At 54.0% G+C, this 23,061-nt stretch overlaps 7 protein-coding genes across 7 annotated transcripts; 4 read left to right on the top strand and 3 right to left on the bottom strand.

Moving 5' to 3' along the window:
- The first annotated feature begins 86 nt into the window (after nt 1-86).
- On the top strand, nt 87-2,258 carry CAOG_07184 (Rrs1 protein). Its single transcript, XM_004343858.2, has 5 exons — nt 87-196; nt 1,033-1,235; nt 1,350-1,536; nt 1,653-2,014; nt 2,098-2,258. Exons 1-5 carry the CDS (start codon nt 97-99, stop codon nt 2,167-2,169), a joined length of 924 nt encoding a protein of 307 aa, XP_004343908.1. The 5' UTR covers nt 87-96; the 3' UTR covers nt 2,170-2,258.
- Nucleotides 2,259-2,316: 58 nt separating this feature from the next.
- CAOG_07183 (thimet oligopeptidase 1) lies at nt 2,317-5,184 on the top strand. Its single transcript, XM_004343857.2, has 4 exons — nt 2,317-2,474; nt 2,595-2,641; nt 2,964-3,240; nt 3,421-5,184. The coding sequence occupies exons 1-4, from the start codon at nt 2,364-2,366 to the stop codon at nt 5,032-5,034; spliced, it is 2,049 nt and encodes a 682-aa protein (XP_004343907.1). The 5' UTR covers nt 2,317-2,363; the 3' UTR covers nt 5,035-5,184.
- On the bottom strand, nt 5,131-7,352 carry CAOG_07182 (hypothetical protein). Its single transcript, XM_004343856.2, has 4 exons — nt 7,235-7,352; nt 6,045-7,011; nt 5,728-5,941; nt 5,131-5,599 (listed from the first exon to the last, which is right to left on the bottom strand). Exons 1-4 carry the CDS (start codon nt 7,310-7,312, stop codon nt 5,251-5,253), a joined length of 1,608 nt encoding a protein of 535 aa, XP_004343906.1. The 5' UTR covers nt 7,313-7,352; the 3' UTR covers nt 5,131-5,250.
- A 214-nt stretch (nt 7,353-7,566) lies between these two features.
- Nucleotides 7,567-11,446, bottom strand: CAOG_07181 (ankyrin repeat domain-containing protein). Its single transcript, XM_004343855.2, has 7 exons — nt 11,030-11,446; nt 10,256-10,537; nt 10,087-10,132; nt 9,824-9,973; nt 8,701-9,677; nt 8,505-8,583; nt 7,567-8,382 (listed from the first exon to the last, which is right to left on the bottom strand). Exons 1-7 carry the CDS (start codon nt 11,390-11,392, stop codon nt 7,742-7,744), a joined length of 2,538 nt encoding a protein of 845 aa, XP_004343905.2. The 5' UTR covers nt 11,393-11,446; the 3' UTR covers nt 7,567-7,741.
- Nucleotides 11,447-13,216: 1,770 nt separating this feature from the next.
- Nucleotides 13,217-18,254, top strand: CAOG_09051 (hypothetical protein; the record flags this gene model as incomplete). The annotated part of the gene is made up of 6 exons (XM_011272437.1): nt 13,217-14,263; nt 14,339-14,569; nt 14,656-15,271; nt 15,337-15,395; nt 15,474-15,704; nt 15,792-18,254. The coding sequence occupies 6 exons, from the start codon at nt 13,217-13,219 to the stop codon at nt 18,252-18,254; spliced, it is 4,647 nt and encodes a 1,548-aa protein (XP_011270739.1).
- Nucleotides 18,255-18,850: 596 nt separating this feature from the next.
- On the top strand, nt 18,851-20,180 carry CAOG_07180 (hypothetical protein). Its single transcript, XM_004343854.2, has 3 exons — nt 18,851-18,907; nt 19,047-19,728; nt 19,819-20,180. Exons 1-3 carry the CDS (start codon nt 18,870-18,872, stop codon nt 20,101-20,103), a joined length of 1,005 nt encoding a protein of 334 aa, XP_004343904.2. The 5' UTR covers nt 18,851-18,869; the 3' UTR covers nt 20,104-20,180.
- Nucleotides 20,057-23,059, bottom strand: CAOG_07179 (cyclophilin). Its single transcript, XM_004343853.2, has 7 exons — nt 23,015-23,059; nt 21,454-22,823; nt 21,221-21,345; nt 20,943-21,089; nt 20,735-20,847; nt 20,493-20,644; nt 20,057-20,381 (listed from the first exon to the last, which is right to left on the bottom strand). Exons 1-7 carry the CDS (start codon nt 23,052-23,054, stop codon nt 20,235-20,237), a joined length of 2,094 nt encoding a protein of 697 aa, XP_004343903.2. The 5' UTR covers nt 23,055-23,059; the 3' UTR covers nt 20,057-20,234.
- Between the last annotated feature and the right edge of the window lie 2 nt (nt 23,060-23,061).

The raw sequence follows: 23,061 nt of genomic DNA, 5'->3' as shown, positions 1-23,061 counted from the left end.
CGCTTCTGATTTTGGTCTATATTCTTGTCATGTGCATTTCTGCCCCATCTACAAATCTACAAGGAGCTTGCTGGATCACTTTATCTTTTTCGCAAAATGGACGTTTCGGGCTTGCTGAATGCTGCCAAAGCGGCTGAAGACGCCAAGCGCCGCGCGGTCACTGTCGATCGCGAGCAGCCGCACGACGTCGATGCCGGTAACAACCGAATCTGTTTTGTTGCTTTTTGTTTGCCAGTTGAATCCCAATTGAAATGCTGGGAATGGGGAGGATGGGGAGAAGGGGAAGGGTTGAGCAGCGGTTTTGTTGTAAAAGCCCCAGCCACCGTCGCTCGCTGCAGCACTCTGCTTTGTGCTTTGCTCTTGCATGACTATCGCATCTCGCTCTCATAGTGGATTGGGGGGGGGGGTTGGGTGGGTTAGGGCTGTGTGGGGCTGACGTTGAGGACTGGGATTGTTTCCTCGTGGAGCGGCTCCACTCTCGGGTCGCTCAAGTCGCTCTTCGTCTGCCGCCCGTCACATTTGTATGGAGTGAACGTGGATCAAGGCTCAGATGCGTTGCAAGTGGGCGAACGGGCGGGTTAGGGCAAGGGATCAGAAGCGCCTCATCCATTGAGGAGGGTACTGCGACTGCGCCACATGGAGAACAGTGAGCGAGACTGTGAGCGAGCGAGTTGCACGATTGGAACCACCACCACCACCACCACTACCCCACTTCGAACGATACATCATGATGCAAGAAGGGCTTCATCATGAGCCCATTGAGTGGATGAAGGCATGCACGGGGAGGAGTCGCGCGAAAGCAGGCGCGAGGAAGGCCGATCAGTCCTTTTGTCTGAGAGTCTGAGAAACCTGGAACAAGAACAAATACAAAACAAAAAACAAAGCAAAAGGGAAAGGATCAATGTAACGAGCAGTCCATTGCACGAGTGAGATCAGCATGATGGTCGCAATAGTCTGAGAAAACCTGCTCAACAACAACAACACGCCCAAAAAGGTGTCCCTTTCACTAACTTCATGCATACAAAATCACAGGCAACCTCATGGTCGTTGATACAGTCCCGCTGCTGCCGTCAGAGCTCACTGCGGCGCGCCGTGGCGAGTACATTCGCGCACTTGCTCGCGATGGTGTCCAAGTCTTGTTCAATGCCATCTGGGAGCTGCCTACCACCCGCGCAGACGAAGTCGTCCTTGCCTCGCTGCCCAACCCGACCTATGCCATTCCACGCGAAAAGCCCGTACGCGTTTTTTTCGGAATGAAAAATGCTCTCCATTGTGGTGTAGTGTGGATTGCTACGGTCGCTCACCAAACCCACCAACCCCTTCCCCAAATCCCACTTGACAATCTGCAGGTACCAAAACCCAAGCAACTTACAAAGTGGGAGCAGTTTGCTCTCAAGAAGGGCATCAAGAAGAACTCGAAGCGCGACACTCGCGTCTTCGACGACACCAAGCAGGAATTTGTTCGCCGCCACGGCTACGAGCACCGCAAGAACCAAGACGACAAGGACTGGATTATCGAGCTTCCCGATCAAGCAGGTGTGTGGTTGTGTTGCGTCGATCGCGCGCTCGCTCGCTCGAATGATTGCCATGGCCGATCGTACCCGTCCCCTCCTCACCACCCCCTCCCTCCCTCCCTCCCTCCCTCCTGACAGATCCGTTTGTGGACTATTTCGCCAAGCGCAACGAGCTCAAGAAGGGCCGCGTCGCCAAAAACGAGATGCAGCAGGCGCGCAACATTGCCAAGGCAAACCCCGTCAAGCAAGGCCTTGCCGCCCCGTCAACAAGCAACGACGCCAAGAAGCAACTGCTCAAGGAACAGCTCAAGCGCACCAAAACCTCAACAGCCTCCCTCGGTCGGTTTGACAAGTCGATTGGCAAGGAGCCCAAGATCAAGACCCCCGGCAAGAAGCGTCAGTACGACTCTGCCGTTATGCAAGCCGGCACCGAGAAGCAACGCTCGCTGACGATTCTCAGCCGAATTACCGGCAAGGAGTCTCTCTTGAACGAGAATAAGGTAGGCAGAAAGGCGATCCATTTTGTGGCTTGTCATTGTGCTCATCATGCTCCCCACTCATCATGCAATTGGCGCATTTGTAGGCCATTCGTCAAGCCAAGCCCAAGATCATGGCTCTTGAGCAGGGCGGCAAGATCCACAAGCGACGAAAGTGAAAGCAGTGAATGTGCTGTTGTTTCGTCTTCTTTGTCGTCTTCTTTTGGGTCTCTTCATTGTGTTGTCGAATAATACACCTAGATTCTCTTTCTTATTTTTGGCATGTCATGTTTGGGGCTTTCATGGCATGTCATGTTTGGCTCAGTCTTTTTTCGTTTCTGACAAAACACCATTCTTTTCCTCCCTTCCTACAATGAGTTCGCTGCTGCTTCGTTTCACGCACTCTGCGCCTGAAATCACTGCGCTTGCTGCCGACGTTGCCGCCAAGTTCCGCAATGTCTACGACGTCGCTGCGTCCGTTCCTGTCAGTCCGAGAGGCGCTCTTGTCTGAGACTGTCTGAGCAAATCCTCACTTCCCCTTTCCCCTCCCTCTCCCTTCTAACGGTCATCCCTGCGCACCCAACACACTTCATTCCCCACACAGGCTGACAAGGCGACCTTTGCGACTGTCATCCAGCCCATTGGCGATGCGTAAGTCAAACCAACAACAAGCCGTGCGGTGGCTGCCTAAACGCTTAGAAAGCACAACAAGCCAAAACATACTGCGCGCGTTCGCTCTCTGACGCTGCGTTTTGTGACTCTTTTGTTTCTAAACTGTGTGGCAGCAGCAGTAGGAGTAGTAATAGTAGTAGTTGTGGTTGAGGACAGTGATGACCGACGTGACTCTCGATCGGCAGTCCTTCCTACCACTCTCACACACTGCCGCTCTGACTGACCTTTGCTGGGTAAACTTGCTCTCGTATGTGTGTGTGTGTGTGTGTGTGTGTGTGTATGTGTGTGTGTGTGTGTGCAGATGGGCTTCGCTGTCCGCGGCGTCCGAGTACTGCCAGTTCCCCAGGCACATGTCGCCGATCAAGGCCGTTCGTGACGCAAGCGCAGAGGCCTGCAAGATGCTCTCGGCGCTCAACGTCGAGCTGGGCATGCGCGTCGACGTCTACAACGCTGTGCTTGCAGTCTCCAAGAAGAACGAGGCGCTCGAGCCGGAGCAGCGTCGCTATCTCGACCGAATGCTGCGCGACTTCCGCCGCAACGGTCTTCACTTGCCCGAGGATCAGCGCGCAGAGATCAAGGTAGACGCATAAGAAAGAAGGGGGGTGGAGAGAAGAGAGAAAGGCACCACTATGCATGCTGCTATTTCCAACTGGCAACAACGCACCTGAACAGAGGAAGGGCAGGGAGCAGGGAGCAGGGGGTTGGACCAACACACTCATCCTCCGAACGCTTTTGTTTCTTGTCGACGCTTTTGGCAGAAAATCCAAGAGGAAATCTCAGAGCTCGCAATCAAGTTCTCAACCAACCTGACAGAGATCAAGACCAAGCTGCCATTCACCAAGGAGCAACTGGAAGGCTTGGACGAGGACTTTATCAACAGCCTGACCAAATCCGAGGACGGCACGCACCTGCTCATCTCGCTGTCCTACCCGCACTACTTCCCGTGCATGAAGAAGGCAGTCCGTCCCGAAACGCGCAAGACGCTCGAGGCTGCCTTCCAGTCGCGCGGCATTGTCGAAAACACCCCGCTGATGCAGCGCATCCTGATTTTGCGACAGCGCCAGGCCGAAATCCTCGGCTACAAGACGCACGCGCATTACATTACCGAGACGCGCATGGCCAAGTCTCCCGAGCGCGTTCGCGAGTTTCTGACCTCGCTCAACGAAAAGCTCACTCCTCTGGCCCAGGCAGAGCTGCAAGAGCTGCTCACGCTCAAAAAGGAGGAATGCGCGCGTCGCGGCTACGAGTTTGACAGCCGCATCAACGGCTGGGACTTTCGCTACTATGCCCAGCAGATTGAAGAGAAGCGCTTCCAGGTCGATCACAACGAGCTGATGCAGTACTTCCCCATGCCGGTGGTCACCAAGGGCCTGCTTGCCATCTACGAGAAGGTGTTCTCCATCACGTTTGAAAAGGTCAATGTTCCTGCTGCGACTGCGGCCGCATCCGCTGCTGCCGACGCCAACTCTGCGGACATCCCGCCTGCCAACGGGATTTGGCACCCAGAGGTGCTGGTGTACAACGTGCGCGACACTGCCACCCAGGAAATCTTTGGTCAATTCTTCCTCGATTTGCACCCTCGTGAGGGCAAGTACGGCCATGCTGCCTGCTTTGGCCTGCAGCCCGGCTGCGAGCTCCCCGGCGGCCAACGTCAGATTGCGGTCGCGGCCATGCTCGCCAACTTTACGGCACCGACCAAGGACCAGCCCGCACTCATGCTGCACGACGAGGTGGAAACGTACTTCCACGAGCTTGGTCACGTTCTGCACCAACTTTTGGCGCGCACCAAGTACGCCATGTTCAGCGGCACGCGTGTGGAGCGCGACTTTGTTGAGTGCCCCTCCCAGATTCTCGAGAACTGGTGCTGGGAAAAGGAGTCGCTGCACATGATGAGCCAGCACCACCAGACTGGCGCGAAAATCCCCGAGGCGCTGCTCGACCGTCTGCTGGCCAGCAGGAAGGCGAACGCGGGTCTCTTCAACAAGCGCCAAGTCCTGCTGGCCACCTTCGACCAGACCATCCACACGGTCATGGGCGGTCAGACGATCGATGTGGCGAACGTGTTTGCCGAACTCGCCAAGAGCATCTGGGGCATCGAAGTCACCCCCGGAACATCCATGCCGGCCTCCTTTGAGCACCTGGTTGGCGGCTACGACAGTCAGTACTATGGCTATCTGTGGAGCGAGGTCTACTCTGCAGACATTTTCTTTTCGCGCTTCCAGCCCGAGGGCATTCTCAACAGCGAAACGGGCCGCGCCTACCGCACGAGCATTCTGCAGCCTGGCGGCAGCCGCGACGCCTGGGACATGGTTGTCGAGTTTTTGGGTCGCGAGCCCAACGATGCCGCCTTCCTCAAGAGCAAGGGTCTGTAAACAAGACAATGTTTGTCGATGTGGCAAAAAAATTGTGTTTCATTCTGTGTATGCCGAGTTCAATGTCGTGATTTTTCATTGACGCACCAGTTGTATTTGGGTGAACAAAAATGAATAACTAAAAAAACAAACAAAAAACAAAAGTTTTCCACCAAACGTTGCGACACAACAACAACAACAACAAAAAAAAAAAACGAGGGTTTTTGTTTGTTTTGACTATTCGCGTCGCCGGTCGCTTCTGCTTCTTGAAGAGGATGAAGACGATGATGACTCGCGATCCCTGTCGCGCTCTTTGCCTCGATCGCGCTCTCGGCTGTCGCGGCTGTCTCGGCTGTCTCGGTTATCCCGGCCGTCTCGGTCATGGCGATCTCGGCTGTCGTCCCGCCCGCTGCTACGGCCGCGATGCCGATCTTCACTGTTGCTGGACGACGCAGATCGTCGAGACTCTTTCTCGGACGAGGCTGCGTCGGGGCTCTTACTGCGGCTTCGGCTGCGACTGCGGCTTCGCCGATCGACTGGGCTTCGACTCCGACCCCGTCGCTTTTCGTCATCACCTGACGAGGATCTGTGCCATAGAAACACAATGATGGATGAATCGAGTTAGAAAACGACACCGGGAGAAACAACAATTGACAAACGAGCCAACAAAAAAAAAAAAACAAAGAAAAAAGAAAAACAGAAGCATGGACGGACTTTGATGGAAGTGCGTGCGGAGGAGGGGCAAACGGATAGCCAAAGCCTGGCATGCCGTACTCCATGCCCGGCGCAAAGTAATACGGCGGGGGGAATGGCATTCCTGGGAACATTCCGGGCGGCGGTGGTGGTGGCATTCCCGGGCGCGGCCCTGCACCGCGCCGCTGTGCGCCTGGAGGAGGTGGCCCGTAAGGATGGTAGCCGGCAGCGGCAGCTACATGACGAGATGTTGCAAAGCGAGGCATAATGAGTGAGCATGCAACCACACACAAAAAAAAAACGAGAAGTTCAGGCGTTTGACAATTCTCTAGCTGTACCTGGGGGAGGCTGCTGTGCACCTGATGCGGATGGGGTCTGACCGAGAAGCCCAGGCGGTGGCACAGACACAGGGGGCATATTTGCGGCGCTTGGAATCAGTGGAGGGACGGAGGCTGGATTGGGCGCAGCAGCGACTGGAAGTGGGGCAGCAGCGGGTGCGGCTGATGCAGGAGCCGCACCTCCGGGATGCGATGAGAATGCTGCCGATTGTTGGTACCCACGGGCGTAAGGGCGGTTGCTGGTTGCCGACGGCGGTGCCATGTTGGCGCCACCTGCGCCTCCGTCTGTCGCTAGTTGGGTGCCAAGATTCTTGCCGTGCACGGGATGGGACGGTAGCCGCTCGATGGCGCTTCGCGCAGACTCTTCTGACGCGAACTCAATGTATGCAACGCCGCGGGACTTGCCGCTCGAGCGCTCTTCGTAAAAGCGCGTGCTCATGACATCGACAATGCCCAGCGCGGCCAGAGCATCGATAATGTCCTTGTCTGTCGTCCACCACGTCATGCCACCAATGTAAATGCTGCCCTTCTTCCCCGAGCCTGCTGGCAACGACGCTCGCAGCATCTGCGTGTGGTTGAACGTGCTGTCGAACGTCTGAGCGGCAAAGCTCGGCATTGAGGACGGGCGATTGCCTCCAGCGTGGATTGCACCAGCACCAGCACCAGCACCAGCGCCAGCACCACCACCAGCAGCATGCGCGTGATGAGTAAATCCATTGTCAGCAGCGGCAGAATTCGTCGTTGTCGTGTCCATTGCGCTCGCCATTGAGCTGCTTGTGCCTGCAGTGCTCGCGCCACTGCTCCCAGCGCCCGTTCCAGCACCAGCGGCCGATCCGACGATGCCTGATCCTGATCCTGGTGCTGCTCCACTTGCAGCATTTGCATTGCCAGCATGAGCGTTGGCTGCAGTCGCATCAGAGTACTCGTTCGACGCCCACAGATCGTCGTACAGCGCGTCCTCATCGCCCTGCCACACAGACAGATGAAGCGTTACATCAAGGTCAGCCAAACAAAGCACAATCAAGTTCAAAGCGCCAAAGTGCAATGGACGGTCTACGGGCTGGAAATCTAGCGATCTCTGTTTCCCCAATGCAAATCCCCATACAAGCAAGCATCGTCCCCTCCCCCCCCCGCGCCCATCTCCACTTCCAACAGGTCTCCCGTCTCAATTGGGAATGAAGTGGGTTCACCTTCGAGGTCGGCGCGGCGGTCGCGGCAGTCAACGAAGTCGTCGAGTCCGCGTACAAGTCCAGATCGTCAATCTCCATTCTGGTCTGAGAAACGTGGGACAATCTGAAAAAATAAGAATAATAATAAAATGACTGGAGAATCGCATTGAATCGAAATGAAACAATAGATAGGATTGGAAACAAAAAAAAAAAAAACACCCAAACACCGAAACATTGAAATCGCTGCAAACTCAGAAACTACGGGAACAAACTCAGAAAAACGGAGGGGGTCAAAACTGAGGAGCTGACTTATTGACTTTTGAAAGCGCAAACAAGATTATCAAGAGGAGCGTTGGGACTTGTGTTCTAGCCGATTTTCTTCATTGTTCGCACAAGTTGAAAAGTATCTACAACCAAAAGCCACGACAAACCCAGGCTCAACAACAAAAGGCATCAACGTGAAATGGAAACAACAGCTCACTGCACACTGCATCCAAACAAGTGAATGTCGCACAAAAAAAAAACGCGTCACTGCTGCTCAAGAGACATGCGAAGCACCATCTCGAGCTCCTCTTCCTCGCGGCGATTGCGCGCTTGCTCGTCTTCGAGGGCCTGCTGCTGGGAAAGCTGCAGAGCCAATGCCAGGTCGCTGTCACTTGGAGAAGGTGCTACTTGCTGCTCGGCGGACGCTTGCGACGGAACTGGACGAGAACGGGCAGCAATGGCCTCCTGGCGGCGTTGTTCTTGATCTTGCTTGTACGAGGCAATAGCTGCGTCAATGTCCTCTTGCGATGCGCCCGTGGACATCATCATCGAAGCCATGAGCGCCTCTTGAAGCTCAATCTCCTCGTCTGAAAGCACGCCATCCGCTTCTGCCTGTGCACCGTCGCGACGCGCATCGGTCAGACTCTCTCGGAGGGCCATTTGCAGCATCATTTCGTCGTCAAAGGCGTTGCCGTTCATGCCGCGACGAGCAGCACGACGACGACGATCAGCCCGCTTTGCGCCGCTGACAGCGCTGGGCAAGCTGACCTCGATGGTTCCGCTAAAGCCGTCAGCAAGCTGCTGATCGTAGCCTGCAGGGACTTCAAACAGCTCTGGAAGAACTGGACCATCCGAGCAGTTGGCGAATGTGACTCGGGCGCTAATCACACGGAACAGAGGAAGCTCTGACGGGAGGGGAAAACAAAGTACAAGCGACCACAGCAACAAAAGCAAAGGAGAAAAAAAAGGTTGGCAAACACATCAACAAGCCCAAAACGCTAAACAACTGACACAATCATCGTCCTACCGATCTTGACGGGGAACCCGGATGGCAAGGAGATGTCGATAAAGTCACGCAGCTTGGCAAAGTGGGCATTGTTGGGCGACTAGCGGGGAACAAGCGGGAGAAAACAAGAGCAACACACAAGCAAAACCAGTTCGAGAAAGACGGGCTCGCATAGAACTGACACTGAAACTGACGTTGCGCAACACCCCCGACTCACCATCAAATCAATGATTGGAAGAACTTGACGCTGAAGCGAAAGCGGGAAGGCCTCACTCATCCAAACCGTGCCCTTGAACTTTTGCACTTGCTCGGACATGACCAGCGGGCGACCTATGTGGCAAGATGCGGCGGCGCCAGAGCCCGAGGGAGCCGACGCAGCCGACTCGCGGCCCAGGGACTGGTAATCTGCAGGCGAGCCACTCGACGCCGAAGTGTTGTGAGCGGCCGCGGAAACGCTCGCATACGCCGTGGATGCAGCGCTCGACACGTTGTGCAACAGCTTTTTGGCGCCGGAACGCCACCCTGCAATGGAAAGCAGCGATGAGGCGCCCGACTTGCTCTCCGGCTCGACGTTGATGAGCTCCGAATCATCGCCGTCGTCATGGTCATCACCGTGCTCGGCAGCAGCATGGTGGTGGTCGACAACCTCGGAAGTAAAATCGTGGGTTGTGCTGGAGGTGACTTTACCCGAAAAGTACAGCTCCTCTGAGATTGCGGGCTTGGGAACGGGACCAACAGGGGTCAGAGAGCGCTCGCCGAGCTCGCTATCGCGACCCAGCTGCTCAAGATCCTCCTCCTTTTGGGCTGAGGTCAGCTTCATGAGCGAGCTGAACGTGCCTTGCTGTTTTGCCTTGTCGCGCAGCTCGACCGGCAGGTGCTCGGTACGATGGCGAGTACGCACTTCCACGCCGCTCAAAGCGTACGCCTTTGCTTCGTAGTCACCAATCATGTCGGTCTTCTCGCTCTGGAATCCCCAGAGGCCACTCTTCATGCGAGAGAAGGCAATCTTGTCATCGCCCATGTCGGTCGAGGTGATGGGCGCCGACAACAACGCGTCAAGAACATCGTCGTCGAAATCGTCCTCATCGACGCTAGGCGCCCCCGCAATGTCGCATTCACCCGCTTGGACTTCGTCATAGATGACCCGCTGCTCATCGTGGTTGATCTGGAAGAGAATGCCAGTCATGCTACCAGCTGGGGTTTTGTGGTAAAACAAAAAAAAACAGTATCCAAGAACAACCGCGGCAGGAAGCCCGGGGGAAGGGGAGGACGAGATTAGTACATGCAAGCACTACTAATAGATCGAAACGAGCAGAAACTAATGCTGAACATGCACTGACCTTCGCCAGTAGCACGGAAGATGAAACTCAGGTTGCCTCGAATCCACTTCATGTCTTCAAACCCGACCAGGCTGGTGTCGAGACGCACGCACGCTCCGCGTTTCCAAATGCGATACGTGTCGGATGGGCACATGCGAGACAAGAGCGGGACTGCGATTGCAAGGAATCAAAACCAAATGCATGAGAAAACACAAACACAAGCTTTGTGGCTTTTTCAAAAGCTTGCCGCGTGCCGAGTGTGGTTGAGACACGTCAATACATACCCCACGACGTAAACTCCCAGTTCATTTCGACATAAAAGTCGCCAGTCTGAAAACGGCAAAACAAAATGTTGGAACAAGAAAGTTCGAGTCAAAAAAAAAAAGTCAGCCAAAACGCATTTTCCAACAAGCACCAACAAACTCCAACCACACACAAGGCTGGAAACCGTACCGTCTCGAGCAGTCGTAGCAGCTGTGGCACGCGAGCACGCAGCTTGTGGGCCATCTGATGCTTGCGAGCAACACACACGTCTCGGAGCAGTGCGCGATCAGCAGTGCTAATCGCCTCCTTGACGTACGCAAACCCAAGCGGCGATTTGCCAGTTGCATCCGCATTGGCGTTGAGCAGAAGCTTGACGCACTCTGCGCGATCGAGAGTGATTGCCAAAAGCAGCGCAGTGCGTCCGTGCGGATCTTTGGCGTTGAGCCACGGATCTTCCGAATCTTCCGCGTTCTGAATGAGAGAACAGATGCGCAAGTATGCAACCGAGTCGATAAGTGAGGGGGGAAAATCGGACAGGCACGCATTGACAACAATGATGATAGTCAAATGGAGGGGTTTGTCGTCCCAAAAATAGCCAAAGCATGACCTGGCCGTCCGCTCAGCACTCCGAGTAAGTGCATTTGAAATTGCACTGAAACTTTGTGTGCTATTGTGCACAATCACTGTGGGTGTCGTGCCGCCCCCGGGTGTCATCGCGCTATACACAGACTATTTGGCGGCCGAACGCTCATCCCCTTCTCCGCCTCCGCAACACGTAACCTAACCCTAACCCAACACACCAGCCTCATCACCATCAACGCTGTGGTCAATGTCAAACCAACAAGTACTCCAATCGAAGCGCAGCACAAAACAACCCCCAAAACGACAATAAACGCTGCTCAAGCGAGGCGGTCATCAAAAAAAAAAAAAAAAAAAAAAGAAACAGCAAGTTAGTTGGCGTACCGAGTGAGTAGTACGCTGCGATGCTCCTGCAGCAACAGAAGAGGCGGCGGCGGCGGCGGCGGCGGCGGCAGGGTCGTGCGTGTCTGGCGTCACAGAGACATCGCTGGCGTCGCTGGCTGGGCCGAGGTCGACGAGGAGTCCAGTGTCTGCGTTCGCACTGTTCGCAGCGGCCTCAGCGTCAGCGTTCGCCGCGTCGTCGCCCGTGTCGCGATGCGTAATGCTCGTCCAGCCAGCCGCGCGCTCTTCGCGGTGCGCATCAAGCAGCTCGCGGAGACGGTCGACAGCGTCGCGCCACACTGCGACGTGCAGCGGATACAAGCTCAGGTACGACGCCGACGACAGTGACGATGCATTCGCAGCCATTTCTTGGTTTTTGTGCTTGTGCTGGAAAGGAAACCAAGGAGTGAGTGGTCTCTGTTCAGCCCCTCTAGGTTGGAGTTGATTCAATGGATTGACAGTCACCAATTAAAACCACCAACGGAGATCGGCAAGAGAAACTCAATTCGAGATACGAAACATTGAGTGTGATTGAATTGTCGATTCAGAATACCAACTTTGCTCGCACGCCCAAGAAAAGAGGTGGTCGCATTGCCCACCCCTCCAGCTCAGACTGGTGTAAAAATTCCCTTGTCCCACAATTGCGCCAGATCTGTGAGTTGCACTACGGCTGTCAAGCCAAAGATTCAGCATGTCACATAAACTCAAGTTGGTCGGCTTGATTTCGCAGGGGTCGCAGCTCATATCACTCCATTTTTTGGTATATCGAGCTGTGCAATCATGTGTTGTAATTGTTTGATGCTGAATGGAGTGCTTTGGGCGCTTGAGTGTCGTACCAACCGGTTCTACAGGGAAAACTACAAACCAGCACCTAAAAAACCGCATAATTGTATAAACACCGAAAGCAAAAGTCAATTTATCGCCCCATCGCTCCATTACAAGCAAAACACAAACTAGATTATACATACAACACACAGTGCGATTTTGGCGCGAAGCGAGTGAGTAGATTGGGCGAGGGAGGCGAGCGGAAGCACCGACGCAAAGTCTCCTCCACAATTTCCACAACAACCGCGCCTTCGAGGTGTTTGTATTCTCGACCCTGGTTGGGTATCAACGATTATCAACGCTGACACACATGGTTAAACTGTGAGACTCCGGGATCCCACGGGTTGGGACTTATCGCTACATGCAACTGCAACGTCAAATGATTCGGACAAAATGCGCAAGGACAACGATCCAAAAAGCATCCCAATACACTAGAAATACGCTTAATTCTCACGAATACGCTAAATTCTCATGAGCCACCACCGGCTACCATTGCCGGCTGGACGAACGCCACATGGGTCCTGCCACAAGATTGGGATTGCCGTTTTGCGGCTCTGCGCTTCTGGCACTCACGGCAGCGCATTTGTTTTCGCTTGTTTTGTCTCCTCCCCCCCCCTCCGCTACCAGCTCACGGCGGATGTCTGCATTATCGCTCATGAACACCATTGTGTTTGGAGGCTGGACGCCACTTTGAGGTTTGGGCGTGCACACTGAAAAATCGATTGCGGTGATTCGTGGTTTTCGGTTTAGTCTTTTTTGTTCGTTTGTTCATTTTGGTGTACATGTTTTTTTTTTTTTTGTTTTTTTTGCGGTTACTTTGAACACTGCCAGATTCACGCATCTCAACTCTCACAACTTGCAACACGACACTCCTGATATCCATCAATTGGCCATATGGAAGGGAGCGGCAAAGGCGAGTGGGGTGTCTTGTCTGTGACAGCAGCGAACAGAAAGATAGGATGAAAAATAAGAAGGGAAACAACATGGTTTTAAGGTGTTGTTCAAAGGCAAACGATTCCACATGCTGCGCTTTTTACCATACAACAAAGTGACAGGCACATGATTGGACATGGAGTGACTCTGGCCCGGGGCGCGAGAGAGCGAGAACGGAAAGCAAGACGATCGTCGCATGTGTGACAGCAGTGAAGGAAATAAAACAAAAAAAACCACCACCACAAAAAAAAAAAAAAAACAAAAGCCAAAAGAGCAAAAATCGCGTCACTGCACTGGGACCAAAACGCCTTCCCGGAGTGATACCAAGTGCACATTGACTTGGCTGCTCGAGGAACCATCGCTCATGATTTGATCTTGGTTGCTTGCTGTTGTTTCTATGGGATTCAGATATCGTTGAACACCTGCAAGCAAATGACTGCGGCGCGTTCGCTCGTCGTCGTCGGTGCTCTCCTCGCGGTCGTCGCGCTGACTGCACATGCAGACATCCACAATCTGCCAACCAAGTGGGTCGACGTTACCAGCTCGACTGCCCCCCAGCTGTCCACCAAGAATGTCGTCCTGTCACCTGCGCTGGGTTGGCTGACTTGCTCTGGGTCAACCGGAGGCTACCGCTCCACTGGTTCTAGTTACTTTAGTCAGGAGTCGCTTCTGCAAGACCTCTACACAAACGAGATCAGCATTCGCTACGTTCAAGAGTACCTTGCCAATGCTGGCGCCAGCGTCCATTCCACTCGAGAGCGCTGGTTTGATACTCCCACAGAAGTCATCATCAACGACGTTGACACCGCGACTGCTAAGAAAGTGACGTACACAGGCAGCGGATGGGATTCTGCAACAAGCGTTGCAGGATATGGCTCCAATCAACACTGGGTCCCAGGATCTACTTCGGAATCTGCCCAAGCCACGTTTACCGCTACACTTACCACGTCTGGCTACTACCCCGTGTACATGACTTGGCCTGCCACGTCAAACCGAGGCTCTCCAGATATTCGCATTACGCATTCCGGCGGCATACAGACAGTGTCGGTTCCAATGTATCAATTTGACTCGATCTTTGTGTATCTTGGTCGCTACTACTTTACTGCTGCGGCGGGAATCAAGGTCGAGATTACCAACAAAATGACGGTCATTTCGGGCAAGTTTGCGATGGTTGATGCGGTTCGCGTCGGATGCGGAGCGTCAACAGCTGGCATTCCACGCTGGAAGCTGTCAGCCCAGGACTTTCTGTACTACATGAGTCAAGGCCAGTATTCAACCCTGGGTCTTCAAGTGGCAGCCAACTCAGCGCCCACCCTTGATACCGACTACCTGGCCAGGGCAAAGTTTTCGACCTACATGTTCAACCAGAAGCTGGATATAAATTTTGCCAACACGCAAGTTGGAAGCGACTGGCTCTACGCAGGTATTGGTGCAAGTGGAGGCTCTGGATCTGGTGTCTCAACTGTGACACCCAACACGGTAAGTAGGCGATGCTTGTTGTGATTTGTGATTTCTCTCTCGAGAATTGTGCTGATTGTTCCATGACCTCTGTAGAACCCCTCCGGTCTCAGTGCAACGCTCTACACGGCGTGCAGCACCGCGGCAACTAGCGTGCGCGTGAACGTTCAGCAAGCAACCGGACAAAACAACCAAGGAGGCTCCCTCGATGCGTCCAAAACGGAATTGACCCAAAACACCAAGATGCCGTCGTTCATCACATACACCATTGATGTGTTCAACAGCACGGAAATGGGGCTGATGGCGAAAGAATCCTACCGCGAAACGGTAAAGCTGATGTGGTGGGAGTTTGATGAATGCACTCTGAAGGACTCTCATCGAATGATAACTCACAATAATTCTCCCAATAACAGCTTGGTCGTGCCATCTACAAGGGCATCCACAAGTACTTTGTTCCATCGTCTCCTACCATCATCCCGTTGCCGGTCACCAACCTTTACACTGTCTCAAGAACCGACAGCGTTGCCCTCTGCTGGGTTCAGCCGACTGACCCTCTTGAATCAAGTGCAACTCCAACAGCGTACAAGCTGTACACCTCTACTGACGGTCGCGGCTGGGATGCAGGTGTCATTTTCGGGCCTACGGGTGCTAATGTCGCGCTTGAAGGGAACTTTGGCAACAGCGTGTGTGGTGGCACGAGATTGGTCGCGGTCGACACGCAGTACTACTTCAAAGTTGTTGGTGTCAATGCTGGAGGAGAGGCTCTTACAAAGCTTACAGTCGCTGGGTACCGCAACTCTGGAAGCAGTCCGCGCATTCTCGTGGTTGATGCTTTTGACGCCGACTTTGTCCACGCGAGCGACAATATCGAGGGCCGCTACACACGCGAGTACGTGTACGAGTATGCTAGTGCGCTACAGGCTGCAGGCTACCGCTGCGACTCGGCCACCAAGAACACTTTGCTCGACGCAACATGGGTGAATGCCTATTTGGTGAACTACGATACTGTCATCTGGTTTGCAACTTCATGTACAACCAGAAGGTGGATATGGATCTTGTCAACAGGCAAAATGGTGCTGACTGGCTCTACGCAGCTATCGGCGCAAGTGGAGTCCCCGGAGGATCGGGTGTCTCAACTGTGACACCCGACTCGGTAAGGAGGCGATGCTTATTGCACTCACAGATTGCTGCACTCGAGTGAATTGTGCTTATTCTGCCTCACCCTTCATAGAACCCTGGCGGTCTCAGTGCAGCGCTCTACACGGCGTGCAGCACCGTGGCAGACAGCGTGCGCGTGAACATTCAGCAAGCGACCGGACAAAACAACAAAGGAGGCGTCCTGGATTCGTCCAAAACGGAATTGACCCGAAACGCATACATGCCGTCGTTCATTACATACACCATTGATGTGTTCAACGGCACTGAAATGGCGCTGATGGCGAAAGAATCCTACCGCGAAACGGTAATCAGATTGTTGTTGTGTGCGAATGCGCTCGGAATTTGTTCTTTGGCTCATTTGATAGCTATCCGATGACTCTCCCAATAACAGCTGGGTCGTGCCATCTACAAGGGCATCCACAAGTATTTCAATTCGTCTGCAATCATTATCCCTCTGCCAGTCACCAACCTTTACACTGTCTCAATGACCGACGGCGTTGCCCTCTGCTGGGTTCAGCCGACTGACCCTCTTGAATCAAGTGCAACTCCAACAGCGTACAAGCTGTACACCTCTACTGACGGTCGCGGCTGGGATGCCGGTGTCATCTTCGGGCCTACTTCTAGCTCTTCGGTTTACTTCGATGGAACGTACGGCAACAGCATATGTGGCATCACAACCACGGTCGCGGTCGACACGCAGTACTACTTCAAAGTGGCTGGTGTCAATGCCGGCGGTGAAGCCCTTACCAAGCTGACAGCAGCTGGTTACCGCTACACTGGAGCCAGACCCCGGGTTGTCGTGATTGATGCATTCGACGCCGACTTTATCCACACGAGCGACAACATTGAGGGCCGCTACACACGCGAGTACGTGTACGAGTATGTCAGTGCGCTCCAGGCTGCAGGCTACCGCTGCGAAACAGCGACCAAGAACTCTCTGCTCGACACGACCTGGGTGGCTGACTACTTCATGAACTTTGATACTGTGATTTGGTTTGCTGGCGAGAACACTGGTATCAACGTGTTGCCTGCCGCGCATCAAGCTGTCATCAACACCTGGATTGCTGCTGCCAACATTACCAAACCGCGCTCTTTGGTTGTCAGCGGGTCGCACGTCGCATCGGGTCTTGCGGCTGCTGGTGGAGCAAGTGCAACCTTCCTCGCCAACAACCTGGGTGCTGGTTACGCTGGTTCCACTGCTAGCGCGCCATTCGTTGCCCGCCAGGCTGTTGATCCGGGCTTTACGATGAGCGGCACTGTGACATTCAACTCGGTCATCGCGCTTGGCAACCCCTACCTTGTTCAAACCCCTGACATCCTGACTACCGTTGGAAACGGCATGGCTGCACTGTACTATGGCGCTTCTTCTGGAACCAACATTGCTGGTGTGAGCACTGTGGGAGGCAGCTACTCGTCGTTTTTGCTCGCCATGCCATTCGAGACAATCAAGTCGAGCACCGAGCGCACTACGCTGATGACGTCGATTGTGAAGAGCGTGATTCAACGTCGTGCCAGCTCTGCCATCTCTGCAGCGACTGCGAGCGCCGCAACGGTCGTGTCGACATCTCGGGCGTCAGTGGCAAGTCAGTTGTCAGCCGCTTCGGCTTCCGCGATGTCGTCGTCTGTTGCCTCGTTCGCTTCCAAGGCATCAGTAGCAAGTCAGTTGTCAGCCGCTTCGGCTTCCGCGATGTCGTCGTCTGTTGCCTCGTTCGCTTCCAAGGCATCAGTAGCAAGTCAGTTGTCAGCCGCTTCGGCTTCAGCGATCTCGACGTCGGTTGCCTCGTTCGCTTCTGTTGCTTCTGTTGCCTCAGTCTCATCCGACGCATTTGTGGCATCCACGTCCATTGCATTCGTTACAAGTGCCGCTTCCGTTGCTACTGCTTCTGTCGCTTCTGTCGCCTCAGACGCATCTGCAGCATCCACGTCCATTGAGTTTGTCACCAGCGCGGCATCTGTTGCTACGGCTTCTGTTGCTTCTGTCGCCTCAGACGCATCTGCAGCATCCACGTCCATTGAGTTTGTCACCAGCGCGGCATCTGTTGCTACGGCTTCTGTTGCTTCTGTCGCCTCAGACGCATCTGCAGCATCCACGTCCATTGAGTTTGTCACCAGCGCGGCATCTGTTGCTACGGCTTCTGTTGCTTCTGTCGCCTCTGACGCATCTATCGCATCCACATCCGTCGAGTTTGTCACCAGCGCGGCATCTGTTGCTACTGTCTCTGCTGCTTCGATCGCGTCCGACGCATATGTGGCATCCACGTCCATTGCATTCGTCACCAGCGTGACTTCTGCTGCTGTTGCATCGTCCACGAAAGCATCTGTCGCAAGTGTTGCCTCGACGGCATTTGCGCATTCGACGAGTTCGTCTCATTCTGCATCAACCTCGAAGGCCACTGCTCACTTTGCCTCGACTTCAAGCGCTCATATAACGACAGCGGATGTCAGCGCTTCTGGAGCCAGCATTAGCTCTGCAGCGACGACAGTCCCTGCATCACTTGCGACGATCGCCTCCTCTGCAGCTTCTCCAGCTTCTGCATCTCTCGAACCCGCAAATGCTTCCAGCTTCCCGATTGGCCCAGTGGTCGGTGGCGTCGTTGGTGGTTTGATTCTCCTGATCCTTGTTGTCATTCTCCTGGTCACCCTGCTCCGTCGCCGCCGAAACACCAAAAAAGAACAGGGTCCAGGTTCGGTGGAGCGCAATTCCCTTCCCGATCCTGTCGCGGACGATTCGGTTGGAACGTTTGCCAATCCTCTCTTCCAGCAAATGGACGACAATTTGGGTGACGCTTCGACCCCGGCCGCGGACTCCCAGCTGGCCGCTTCGAAGCTGGAAGAATCTGGGCTGCGCGAGTAGAGTCAACTCTGATTCTACTATTCTTCCTCCTGCACTGACTACTGTCGAATTTTGCTCGAAATTGCAGCACGCGTTCGTGGACGCATAGAAATGAGCAGGACGTGAGCCACCACCGTGCTGTTGTGTTTTTGTTTTGTGTGATTTGTGCGTCTTTTGCATTTGTTTGCCTGTTTGTGATTTGTTCGGGACGCGTCGTAAAGTCGCAATGTGAATTCTTGTCTTCGGTCACAGTTTCATGTTAGCATACATTAGATACCAATGATCTCCGAAAAATTAGGGCATGAAAGTCGGGCAGGTTGCCGTTACAATCCCCAGTTGCACATGCCACAGCACCGTTATATTGTCTTTCTCGACCTCTGCTGCACTTTTAATGTACTTCTATGTCTTTGTGCGTGCATTTGAGAGAAGGAGGAAAGAGATTGGCGCGAATTGAGCTCGCAACCGCTTGTGAAAAGTGACACGGTACTGCAAGATGATCTACAACTCACTTCGCGCATGCATTTCGCCCAAGCGATGACTTTGTAACATTTTAACATCATTTAAATTGAGAGAAGAAGCTCAAACCGATGGTTCAAAGTCTCTCAGTCGTCATTTCTGGTGGGAATCTGCGAGACCATGCTTCGGCGAGCCTGGTTTTGGTTTTCGCACGCCAGGTAGGCCATCGTTTTCTATCGGTTATTGTTCATAAGTTGTTTTCGACTGTGCTAGACTCTGACTACGGCATGTCAAGGGTAGTCGCGGGCTTGGTGGTTGAACTTGTCATCTCACTCAAATTGGGAACAAACAACCAAGCCATCCGATTGTACAGGTCCTGTACGTGTTGTTATTAACATGGGCTGCTTTTCTGGCTGTTCCAAGCCTGTACACGCCTGCTGGCGTTGCTCCGACGATCTCAGCCAAGGCGAGATCACCAAACAGTGCTCAGTTGGAATCCGGGCCGCCGATCGTCGTGCTGCCTGCCCATCTGATCCCGGGCAATCTCGCACAAGCTGTTCATGCACTAGTTGGCATCTGCATTGTGCTGTTCTGGCGCCTGTCCTGGTCGAATCCCGGGCGAATCACCCCAACCAATTTGGCCGCTCGGTTGCGCTCCTACCCGTTCGACAACTACTTTTACTGCTCTGGAGTGGCATGCTTGCAATGCCCACCGATGCCAGGAGCGAAGGCGGGTCTGACGGACGCCGGCGGGCACCGCCTCAAACCAGCACGCTCCAAGCACTGCCGCGCATGCAATCTCTGCGTTCACCGATTTGACCACCACTGCATCTGGATTAACAATTGCGTTGGTGGTAACAATATTGGTCAATTCCTGCTGTTCTTGCTCGCCAACACGGGACTGTGCATAGCTGCCGCCGCACATTCAGCGTGGTCGCTGTCCGCGCTCGTCCAGCACATGAATCTTTGGAGCATGTGGATTGTTGACGGTTCGGACAACAACAACCCAGTGCCCATTGTATGGCATGGGATTGTGCGGGTAAGCTCGCGGGGCGTCTAGCCTTGGTGTTCGAGTGCAAATGTGCTTCGATGCTTTGCCTCACTTTGACTTGACGTTTTTTCTCGTCAGTTTATTTTTCGTGAAAACCCTAGCATGACAACCATGCTAGCGATTGCCAGTGCAATGATTCTGTTTACTGCCGGGATGCTCATCTATCACCTCTATCTCATTGCGACCAACGTCACGACTTGGGAGCATGATCGCTTCCCAAGTCGCAAGGAGAATCCCGCCTACTTGGACCGATTCCCTGGCCGTTATAGCTTTTACGATGGTGGTGGGTTTGGAGCCAACTTTCGCGATGCTTTAGTGACCAACGAGTATGCGACACCAGCAATTCTGCGAAAGTGGCGATAACGCGACTTTTTCAGTGTCAAAACGAGAGAATTGGATATTTGAAAGCTTGCAATCATCCGAATGAATTTGAAACGAGCAACTTCACAAAGGGTGACCGAGGAGGGGCGGAGTAATGGCGCGGTCTCATTGTCTTATGATTGCTTGAGGGTGATGGAGACCATGCGAACATCTTCCAAAGGACGATCTGATTTGTCCACCTTGACGTTGTTAATGGCCGAGACAATCTCCATGCCCTTGATGACGCGTCCAAAGACGGTGTGCTTGTTATCGAGCCACGGCTACAAAGTGCAAATGCCTCAAGGTTAGAGCACTTGCGCGCATCGGCGTTGCATCTCCGAGGTTGCACAGCAACCCTCTTCAAGCACCGCTGCCCAGCTCGAAAATCTTACCGTGGGGACAACGGTAATAAAGAACTGCGAGCCGTTCGTGTCCTTGCCAGCGTTGGCCGAGCTCACCGTGAACGGTCGATCGTGTTTGAGCGACTTGTGGAACTCATCTTCAAAGTTGCCTCCCCAGATGGACTCGCCACCAGTACCATCGCCTACGACACCAATGCGAGAAATCAGCACGATGAGAATCACGTCCGCAGCCACGGAAACAGAGAAGGTTTTGGCTGAGTTCATTCACATACCTTTGGGATCGCCAGTTTGATTCATAAAGCCTTTGATGACGCGGTGGAACAGGTGCTGGTTGTAGTATCCATTTCGTGCATGCGTCACAAAGTTCTCGACCGTCTTCGGACACCTGCATGAGCCGAGAGAATGGTGCAACAGCCGCATCGTCGTGAGCGCACGCAGGGCCAGACAACTCGAGCACCCACCAGCTCAAGTCAAACTCACTCTTGCGGGAACAGACGAATATGAATATCGCCTTTGGTCGTATGGATGATTGCCAAGTCGGGAAGCACAGGCTTACTAACGCTTTCCAATGAAGCGAGTTGTTCTTCACGGGTTGGCTTTTCGTTGAGAATATCTCGGCCCACGTCACTACCAAAGCAAAACAATTCATGGGATTCAACAAAAGGCGAGCCCCGAACAACAGTCAGCATCCTGGACAAAAAGCAGAAGCACAATCCCGGACATCAAGCGAAAACAATCTCAAGCAAAACAGCCCTCACCTGCCGTCCTCCTTGGGCTCGCGATTCGAGAAAATGTAAAAGCGCTGTCGCTTCAATGCTGTGCAAAAGACACTCGGATCGGCAATGGCAGCCGCGAGAAGCGGGTTGTCGGCAGTTTGCGAGTCCTGGACGGAAGAAACCACATGTAGCGATCAAACAATCTGAATTGGACATCCCAGCTTCGCTTTGCTCTCCTCCCCCGCACCTCCACACCCACACATACGCACACTTACCAATGTCATACCGATGGCCTTGCGCAGCTTGCCAGGATGGACCGCGACACGCAAAATACGAATGTTGGACTCGACTTTGCCAATGATGCGCACGCATCGATTGTCGTGGATGCTCACAACCTTGATGCCGAGCAGGGAAGGATAGATGACAAAGAGACCCGACTCATCAAAGACTGCGTTCATGCCGGCGACGGACACGGGCTGTTGATCAATGTCCTTTTCGACGGCGAGCCGTCGAGCATACTCAATGTTGTCGATGTGCGAGGCGAGCTGCGACTGGTTGGCAATGACCTGGAGCGACTCGTCGTACTTGCGCGCGAGCTTGCCTGTGAGGAAGCGGAAGACACGCACTTTGCGATCGCTGGACATGGTTACAAACTTGGAGCCATCCGGCGAGACGTCAATCGAGGTGACGACCGTTTTGGCGCGCACAAAATCAAACAAGTCCGTGTCCAGCTTGGAAGAAAAATGGACGCGATCAGAAGGGAAGGTGTGGTCCGAGTTGTCTGCCGCGCGCCAGTACTCGACAAGACCAGCAGTATCCACGGAAATGACCGTGTCAAATTTCACGTTCAGCGCCATGGCTACGACGGGTTTGACGTGCATGGACACTGTCTTCAAGGGCTTGCCGTCGCCACGAGCGTCGTAGATGCGAATCGCGGGGCTGGACTGACAGGCGACCGCCACCCTGGCAAGGGCGTCTCCGGGTTGGTGGAGCCACTCGCAGCAGGTTGCTTCGTCGTCGCCGAGATTGATAATGTTCATCATGTCAAAGTTCACCACGTCGTAAATCTTGAGCATCTTGTCCGACGATGTTGTCGCCAAGAACATGCCGTCGTGGCTCGCCGCCACGTCCGTCATGCCCGTGAGATGCGAGCGGAAGGTCTTGACAAACTCCAGCCCGGCCTCGAGCTTTTTCCAAAACTTGATATGCCCGTCGAGGCTCGCCGTGATGACGAAATCTGTTCTCGTTGCCACGACATGCGTGACGACGTCGCGGTGCATGTAGCTCCGTTCATACAGGTTGCTCGTTGGCAGTGCAGCCAAGTGGATTCGCTCGAGTCGGCGCATCCTGCGCTGCTGGGCGAGCTTCTGCTCCTCCTCCTCCGCCGCCGCCGCCGTCGCCGCCGTTGCGGTATCAGCGTCCATGGCCATGCTCTGGGCATCGTCCTGCGCCCCAGCAGCGTGTCCGTTCGACCTGGGCTCTGCGCCTGCGCTCTCGTCTTGGTGCTCGCCCTCGTCTGCGTCGTTCGATCGTCGTTGCCGCCCTCGTGCTCCGTCCACGGCTCGCGAGTGATCAGATCGCACATCAGCGGCAACGTCGTCGTCAAGTCGTGCATGCTTGGACGCAGCGCCGCCAGCGACAATCTCTGCCATTGAGTGCAAAAAGCCAAAGAAGCCAATACTAAGTCAGTCAACGCTCAGATTTCTCAGACAAAGAGACGAGATTTTTTCAGTGATGGATTTGGTAAAATGCAATTGGATGGATATTTGAACAAGTGCAAAGAATGGAACTAGCATTGGGATTTTGGCTGGGATGAGCATTGGAAGAAGGCCAAACCTCGCTCAGGCGAATGCGCTCGCTTGGATGCAGACGACATGAAAGAA

This window comes from Capsaspora owczarzaki (genome assembly GCF_000151315.2).
Source record: "Capsaspora owczarzaki ATCC 30864 unplaced genomic scaffold supercont2.13, whole genome shotgun sequence".
Classification (NCBI taxonomy): Eukaryota; class Filasterea; order Ministeriida; family Capsasporidae; genus Capsaspora; species Capsaspora owczarzaki.
This window is presented reverse-complemented; position numbering and strand designations above follow the sequence as displayed.

Bases quoted from the DNA above. Each gene is read 5' to 3' on its own strand.
- CAOG_07184 (XM_004343858.2), top strand. From the start codon at position 97: ATGGACGTTTCGGGCTTGCTGAATGCTGCCAAAGCGGCTGAAGACGCC. The intron at 1,236-1,349 runs GTACGCGTTTTT...GACAATCTGCAG, and splicing joins CCATTCCACGCGAAAAGCCC to GTACCAAAACCCAAGCAACT. The intron at 1,537-1,652 runs GTGTGTGGTTGT...CCCTCCTGACAG, and splicing joins CGAGCTTCCCGATCAAGCAG to ATCCGTTTGTGGACTATTTC.
- CAOG_07183 (XM_004343857.2), top strand. From the start codon at position 2,364: ATGAGTTCGCTGCTGCTTCGTTTCACGCACTCTGCGCCTGAAATCACT. The intron at 2,475-2,594 runs GTCAGTCCGAGA...TTCCCCACACAG, and splicing joins ACGTCGCTGCGTCCGTTCCT to GCTGACAAGGCGACCTTTGC. The intron at 3,241-3,420 runs GTAGACGCATAA...CGCTTTTGGCAG, and splicing joins ATCAGCGCGCAGAGATCAAG to AAAATCCAAGAGGAAATCTC.
- CAOG_07182 (XM_004343856.2), bottom strand. From the start codon at position 7,312: ATGGAGATTGACGATCTGGACTTGTACGCGGACTCGACGACTTCGTTG. The intron at 7,012-7,234 runs GTGAACCCACTT...TCTGTGTGGCAG, and splicing joins CCGCCGCGCCGACCTCGAAG to GGCGATGAGGACGCGCTGTA. The intron at 5,600-5,727 runs GTCCGTCCATGC...TCTATGGCACAG, and splicing joins CCGCACGCACTTCCATCAAA to ATCCTCGTCAGGTGATGACG.
- CAOG_07181 (XM_004343855.2), bottom strand. From the start codon at position 11,392: ATGGCTGCGAATGCATCGTCACTGTCGTCGGCGTCGTACCTGAGCTTG. The intron at 10,133-10,255 runs GTACGGTTTCCA...TGCCGTTTTCAG, and splicing joins TGCTACGACTGCTCGAGACG to ACTGGCGACTTTTATGTCGA. The intron at 9,974-10,086 runs GTATGTATTGAC...TTGCAATCGCAG, and splicing joins CTGGGAGTTTACGTCGTGGG to TCCCGCTCTTGTCTCGCATG.
- CAOG_07180 (XM_004343854.2), top strand. From the start codon at position 18,870: ATGCTTCGGCGAGCCTGGTTTTGGTTTTCGCACGCCAG. The intron at 18,908-19,046 runs GTAGGCCATCGT...CAAACAACCAAG, and splicing joins TTTTGGTTTTCGCACGCCAG to CCATCCGATTGTACAGGTCC. The intron at 19,729-19,818 runs GTAAGCTCGCGG...TTTTCTCGTCAG, and splicing joins TATGGCATGGGATTGTGCGG to TTTATTTTTCGTGAAAACCC.
- CAOG_07179 (XM_004343853.2), bottom strand. From the start codon at position 23,054: ATGTCGTCTGCATCCAAGCGAGCGCATTCGCCTGAGCGAG. The intron at 21,090-21,220 runs GTGAGGGCTGTT...TTGCTTTGGTAG, and splicing joins GAGCCCAAGGAGGACGGCAG to TGACGTGGGCCGAGATATTC. The intron at 20,645-20,734 runs GTATGTGAATGA...TTGGTGTCGTAG, and splicing joins TCAAACTGGCGATCCCAAAG to GCGATGGTACTGGTGGCGAG.